Raw genomic sequence first — 7,500 nt, forward strand, 5'->3', positions numbered from 1 at the left:
GCACTCACCACCACAAAGACACATCCTTGCTGCGGTCCCAGGTCACGGAAGAGCTCGGGGGAGGCGAACCAATGTCTGCCACTACACGGGTGAACAACGCTGCCTCCTCCACCCTCACCACTGAGTAGTTCATCCCAACGGGGTCATTCAGCCCGTCGGAATGCCATCGAGTACGCCAGCCAAAGAACATGCTATTCCTGAAAATTTGAGAAAAAATTGTGAGTTTGTTTTTAGTAAGTGTTAGGAAAGTTTGAGTCTGTTTTGTTTTAGTAAGCATTTTACAGCACTTGCAACACAATAAAGTCATACAAGTGTAGAAGATTAGACCAGTTGTTACAAGAGAGTAACATACACAAAAAAGGAGGAGAGATAAGAATGAAAATTGTTTAATAGGAAAGAAGGAGCAGACCACAACAGAGCACCCGCCAACCACCTGCAAAGTTTGAGTCCCCCCTCCCCTCTTAGGGCAGTGCTAATGACTGAAGTGTCTTTAGGCCATTCCCTAAGGAAGGAAATTAACGTGTTCATATGCACAGTGGAATTGTAAATGGGCTGATTTATCAATGTCATGCTCATACTGTGCCGGAGCAACATAGGGGGGACAGCTGCTTTTACTTTCCTCATCCTTACTATTGTCATTTTTCCTTACTTCTTTTGCATGTTTGTCACCCTCTTGTGAACTGCTATTTCCGAGGTGCCTTGGGTCAACTGGCATCAAAACCAGCAGTTCACTAACTACCTACCCTGAAGACGCCCTGGAATTCTTCGGGTGCGGAACCATTTGGTACCGGCCGGTCAGCTCAGGCGGTCTGGTCAAGAGAAGGCCTGACTCTGTGATCCTGGAGACAAGGGTAATGTTTTATTAAGAGGTTTACAGCACTTGCAACATAAATAGGTTATATAAGTGCTGAAGATTAGAGGTGTTACTAGAGCATAACATACAAAGAAGAGAAGGAGAAACGATAAAGATGATAAACATTTGAAAGGAAAAAAAAAGCAGCCACATGTGTGCAGACACAGACACACAAAACAAAAGTCGATAAATCATGGTGAACAGAAGTATGCAAATTTCAAATGAAAATGAAGTTTGGCAACTGAGATCAACAATATCAGAAGCAAAAGCAACAACAAAAATGTCTAAAATAAAGAGCAAACAAAAAAAAAAGGTAAAGTGCCAAAGATTGAAAGAAATAATTTTTAAAATTTCATAAATAGCATCTCCGATACAGTAATTAGAGTTTTCAGTTGGTTTCAACCAACAAATACAATACTTCAGAAAAAGACAAATCTATTGAAGTTCCTAAAGTTTTTCATAGCCAAAAACATAACCCTATAATTAAAAGTAATGAGTGAGAGTTGTTGTTGTATAAATCGATCCCGCAACAACTGGGCCCTTCTTGCCCGTCTGTCCAATGCCATATAGTGATAAGTGCAAGGTTGCTGCAGTTGCTGTAATGTTCCGTAGAGTGTGTTGTCAATGTTAGGTCTCGGGGGTGAAGTGTAGCTCTGATGTCTTTAAGGGCTGTGCAGTAAGTGAGAGTGAAAATGAAGAGTTGAATGCAATAAGTACCACGCCTTTATACCAAACTGACCTGGCAGAAAAATCGTCGTCTTCATTTCCCCATCCCCAGTAGCCATTTGCGTAACCGTTGATGTCCTTGAAATTCTTCACGCTGATGGCAACCACACCTCCGGCATAATTGTAGTACTTCAAACTGGGGACACGGAAAGAGAAAATAAACTTATCATCATTCAATGCAGCAAAACCTTTTTTGATTTTAACCAAAATCAAGAAACTTAAAAAAGCTACCACTGCTACAAGTGTATGAAGAGTTTCAGGGCAAAATAAGACATATCCAATACGACATTTTGAGGGAAAAATATATCTTCTCCGTTTACTTTTTCGTATTTTAAAGACTCTGATTACCACACTTAGGATCTGTCTATTTGATGTGTTTAGAGAAGAGTATTTCCAGTCGTGAGGTAAAATATCTTGGTGTCAGTTGAGACTTTTTTCCCCTGATAAACCCCTTCGTGACATCAGTTTTTTTCAACTTCTACTGTGAGTAATTTTTGCAAACCAAGACGTTGAAAAGTTTCAGTCATTTTGTGGTCCCTTTCAAAATTTAAGATCTCTATATGATTCGTACACTTTCTTTATTGAAGATTTTGAATCTTTCAATAGTTTTCCAGGAAAATTCAATTCAAAGTTTTTGTAGAACATTTATAAAATCATGTATGGTGCATTTTAAGATATGCATTGTAGTTGACTAACGATGTTGGATGTACAGTGAACAGGATCTGTTACGAATGGGTTAAAAGAATACTGTGTTAAAATTTTGAAATTTCATGTATGTCACATCTAGCCCTGAAACTGCCTGTATATTCATATATTAACTCAGAAAATTTCAAGCACTGAAAACATTTAATAAACTCATCATCAACACAGAAATATCTCCGGCACTCACTGATAGCGAAGATCGTCAGTAGCAGTCTCTAAATGGCGGCCATGTTCATCGCACAGGTACAGGTTCCGGTCATCCTCGGGCAGAAGATCAACGTCGTGGAACACCAGGCAGTCAAAGTTGTCCAGTTTCATCGCTTCCAGGAAGCCCATGTTGAACAGTTTGCCACGGTTAAACTGGCCAGTCCCTGCCTATGGAGTGTCCATATCACACGGGGTTGGAGTTTGTTTCAGTGGAAAAAAGTACACCGCCACAATAACATTCATAGAATGCTTGGAGAGAAAAAGTAAGAAAGACAGATGGAAACAACAAAGGGAAAGAAAAGAAAAATGACATATAATAGATGATACCTTCCAACCACCCGCACTGAAAAAGTCAACGGCCTTTAGCTATGATGGAGGTTGGAAATCGATAACAGTTTAACAGTATCTTGACAGCGAAAATAATGGACAATGACTTTTTGTTGACAAAGAGGAAGCTTACACACATTTTAAAAGAGGGTGTTTGAGTTTGTTAGTTTGAGTAAAGAGAAGCACTTCAATTCGAAAGTGGTCATTTTGTGCAGGGAAGCAGCAAGACAGACAGAAACAAAGATAGGAGAGAAAAAACATGTTAATCAAGCAGGACCTCCACCCACCCATTAAGACAGAAGGGACATATACCATAAATACACAAAACAGGTAACAGTCCTTCGCTATGACTGAAGTAGAAAACCAAGGAATTCCTGACAGCCTTTATAATGGATGACGATATTTTCTGGACAAAGTAGGAATCTGCACAGTTCTCAAACGGGTTAATACCTTTCTTCAAGAACAACGAACATCCAAGGTAAGAACAACTGGATGGTAGGGAACAAGATGAAGATGTTGTTACGTCAACTGATGCACATTAATCTAAACTCATGAACAACAAATGCAGGCTTGCCAATTTTTTAAAAACCCAGTCAGGCACATCCAATTATACAATATCACATTACGTTAACAACAAACAAAATTTACATCAAGCAGGACTGGTTTTGGTGTTGTGAAGTAAACGTCCTCTCAAATTCCCAGACTGCCTAATCCTGACAGTCCCAGAAAATACAGGACAGTTGGCAAACCTGCACCTCTCTCAGGGCACAAAGTTACTGGTTGAAGCAAGAGTTAGTCTTGCAACCTTGTTATATTTGCTTACAATATCCAGAAAAATTACGTTAACAATTTATTATCCAAACAAAGGGCAAATTTATTAGCAATAGGCTCACATCATACAGGCCTACTTCAAAAGACTGCGAGGTAAGTCAGAGTTTAATTCCATTTTTTTAAAAAATCAATGTGAATCAAAAGACATCATAGGCCTACAATGCAAATTTAAACAGACAACAGTCACTGCAATAAATTTACCTGCTCTGCCAAAATTATACGATAATGTATTTTTTGCGCTTGCAGCATACGGTGAATTCTGCGTAAGAAGATGAGGAGCGAGTTCACTCGGTCCCTGTACGGAATGATGATGGCAACACGTTGCCAGGGCTGACAATTTGTTGGGGCCCACGCGCCTCCTTTCTTCACAGCCGGATTTTCCGACTGTATCAGTTCCTCCGTCGGCACAAAGGACTTGTGCACCTCACGGACACCTGTCAGTGGGAAAGACGAAAACGACAAGGAGTTCAAACTCTGTTTCTCCTTCCCACAACTTTTCTGCACAATTTACACTTTTTCAACACTTGGCTCTGTAGGTTGACAAACCTTATTAGGCAGTTATGAGCTACAAACAGTACATATATACATAAAATATAATCTACAAAGTTCTGTAAAATAAACATAGAATGTTATCTACTAAATTCTGTGCAATATACTTTCTAAAATTTTAAAAACAGCATAAAAAAGCAAGGATTACACTACAACTCCTCTCTCTAGAAACATCTATCAGGCTAGTACTTAACAAAGCAGGAGGACATGCAGAACACCCTGTAATGAAATAAAAAACTTTTTTTCAACTTACCGAGAGAATCCCAGTCCAGTTGACATTTGCCCTCTGCTGGGCCCTTCATGAGAGTTTTTGGTGAGGTCACAGCACAGTGACTGCAAGAGTTGAACATGGCAAATGCTATCAGGCCAATGTAAACTGCCACGGCAAGCTGAACTGCCACGTACTTGATACGTATTCCGCGCATGACTGCACTCAAATTGTAGGAGAGGAGCTCTCACAGTTTCTGAAATGTCAATTATGTAATCACCATTTATTGTTATGCAGTAAGGAAATAGAGAACAATGCCGTCATTGCTTTTTTTCACAGGTCAGTGGGATGTGTGCCACCAAATTTCATCTGGTGTAGATCATGAAGTTTTGAAACAGAGGAGAGAAACAATACATCAGATAGAGATAAATTCTAACATTTCTCTAAGGAATGTGACATTTTCAGTTTCAGCCGTAAGAAAACAAATAAAAGAGCAATTCTTTTGCAGGAGGATACAATGTTCAAAGTTATCTCCCTGTCTTTATTTCTATTAAGTTTGCCCACATAAAAAGGAGCTCAGAACAAAGTGTTTAAAGCAAGAAAAACATATGAGCATATTAAATAAAATTATAAATTAATTAACCCCTTTCATTGCAACAGTGCCATTTTACTTTTGACTACTTTAACAGCAGACTCTCGTACACAAAAAGGAAGTTCATTGAGAGCAGAAAGGAGTACACAATATGGTATAATACAGGCCACAAACAGTAATTATAGGGGTGTGAGGAGTGGACTGAATGTGAACCAAAATCTAAAGGCTGGCGTTATTCTCTTAATATCCATTTTATTCTCACCCGGTCTGAGAATACAACATAGATAGGACTACCGTATATCGCATTGTAGTGTTGTTCTTTCATTTTTAACCAAAATTACCGCAAAATGAGCGATATAGATCTACAGGACGATTTTGCTGAAACTAGTGAGGAAAATATTTCAGATAAAGATGTGTATTTATATGTGACTAGCTGGGTCCCCTTTCGATGAAAGGAATGATTGGTGCATTAATATCAACTGAAAGTCATTGGCTTACTATATTTACACTCTACTGGAATGGAGCAACAAATCTTGAGAGAAACGGGACACACGTTTCCAAGTTGTCATATATATATATATATATATATATATATGTATAGATTGATTCTCTGTTCTGCTTTTGTGGTTGTACACTCCAGAATTTCCAAGGTTTGGAATAGTACTGACTGGCGCACGGCTATTGAACGGAAACCTCACTTGTTTACAATAGCGTCTTAGAAGACAGACTTTCCCAAGACAAGAACTCTGAGAGGACGAAACAAAGCATTTTGGAAAAATTGGGGAAAGCAGTTTACGTGGATTTTTGAAAGTTAGGTCTAGCCACATGGATGCTGTGGGCGCCTGCAACGTTTCAAAGGTGTGGGTTAGGTAATAAGGGAGGAGCTCGTGCACAAAGCCTGCCAAGTCCACTTGTATAATATATATATATAGATTTTTGTTGAATGTCTTTTGAACGGATGTCAGCTGCGTACAAGGCCCTGAGGCTCTGTTAGGGATTTGGTAAAAAAACTGAAAAAGGTTTGGGATACTGCTTGGGGGCGAAAAAACATTTTTTTAAAGGATTTTTTTGAGAGTTATATGAGCATCTAGATCAAGAACAGATGATCAGTGTTGAATCCAAACACCCCTATAACTCAAACCTAAACGAAATGAAAAGGGACGAAACTAAAAAAAACAAGTGAGAACAATATGAGGAGTATTCTCACCCTGGACACCAAAATCTAATACTTGGGTGTCAGACAATTCGTTGCGATTGTACTTACTCAACTTAATTGTAGTCTAGAACTATCACGGGCACTCCTGTACAATTGCAGTCCCGTTTGCACTAAATCACACTAGCACTGAGTACTAGGTATCGATACTGACTTAAACAGTTGGCGATTGTTAAGATTCCCGCGTTTAATTCCAAATTGTGTTTTTCATAGCCTCAGGCATGTTTCGCTTTGGTCCCTAACCCAAATCCTGACCTTAACCCTAACCCTGAGAAACGCAAATCGGAATTAAACGTGGGAATCTTAACAATCGAATGCTTTACCAGCAGACCTAGATCTAGCCTACAAAATGAGCAGTAAAATTTCACTTTTGTTTTAAACAAGGCAAGGGGGATTTCAGGGGGGAAAGTGAATTTGACTTTAATTTGATATTTTGCAATTAAGTTTGATAGGCGCTGTGTCTCCATATCAGCAGGCACATCAAAAAAGTAATCGTTTAGTTTTGAACCAGAAAGTCTGATCGTCCGTGGGGTCAAAACTAGTATCCCCAAACGGGACCGCAATTGTACAGGAGTACCCTATCATGCGCTTTAACTTTAGGAAGTGGCTATCCTCACCCCGAGTGAGAATAAAAATACGATCAACCTCTCACCCCGCGTAAGACTTGCCAGCGTTGGCTATTCTCAACCGGTGTGAAACAAGACCTGTTTTTCCTAATTTCGGAATACTGTCTATCGGTGTGAATGATCAAATTGACAAAAGCAAAGAAAAAAATGACGTAGCTCAAAAGTAAGCTAATTTGATCATCTACAAAGATGCTATGGTTATTTCACTTTTCGAATCGAGCCGAACTACGGGGGTCGCCATTTTGTTTTGCCCGGAAGTTCTCACAAGATCTACTCCTCCCCCCCCCTCTCTCTCTCTCTCTGTCTCTTTCTGAATACTGTCTATCGGTGAGGACGATCAAATTGACCTACACAAAGTTAAAAAATGATGTTAAAACACAAAAAAGTAAATTAATTTGGTCGTCTACAAAGATGCCACGGCTATTTAACTTTTCGAATCGAGCCGAACAGCACGGGTCGCCATTTTGTTTTGCCCGGAAGTTCTCGCGCTACTCCTCTCTCTCTCTTTCTCTCTCTCACCACTGCCCACAGACAAAATTACACGCTTTTAGGCTAACAGTAGTAACGCAAGGGCACTGGAACGTTTGATCACGACACAGAATTCTACAATTCTGTTATCACAGTGTAGAATTCTGTGGTTCACGGTGAACGCTGAACTGGTTTGCC

The 7,500-nt window shown here is 39.6% G+C and overlaps 1 protein-coding gene across 1 annotated transcript in view; it reads right to left on the reverse strand.

Annotated features, from left to right (window-relative positions):
* Positions 1 to 7,500, reverse strand: part of LOC101860408 (beta-1,4-galactosyltransferase 3) — a 12,265-nt gene that overhangs the window by 2,518 nt on the left and 2,247 nt on the right. The window contains exons 2-7 of the mRNA XM_005097411.3: positions 4,449 to 4,659; positions 3,848 to 4,080; positions 2,469 to 2,656; positions 1,593 to 1,715; positions 744 to 839; positions 9 to 197 (exon numbers count right to left, since the gene is read on the reverse strand). Coding sequence (XP_005097468.1) covers positions 9 to 197; positions 744 to 839; positions 1,593 to 1,715; positions 2,469 to 2,656; positions 3,848 to 4,080; positions 4,449 to 4,620 — 1,001 coding nt within the window. The 5' untranslated portion in view covers positions 4,621 to 4,659. The remainder of the gene's footprint in view (positions 1 to 8; positions 198 to 743; positions 840 to 1,592; positions 1,716 to 2,468; positions 2,657 to 3,847; positions 4,081 to 4,448; positions 4,660 to 7,500) is intronic.

The sequence above is a fragment of the Aplysia californica genome, unplaced genomic scaffold, assembly GCF_000002075.1.
Source record: "Aplysia californica isolate F4 #8 unplaced genomic scaffold, AplCal3.0 scaffold00154, whole genome shotgun sequence".
Taxonomy (NCBI): Eukaryota; Metazoa; Mollusca; class Gastropoda; order Aplysiida; family Aplysiidae; genus Aplysia; species Aplysia californica.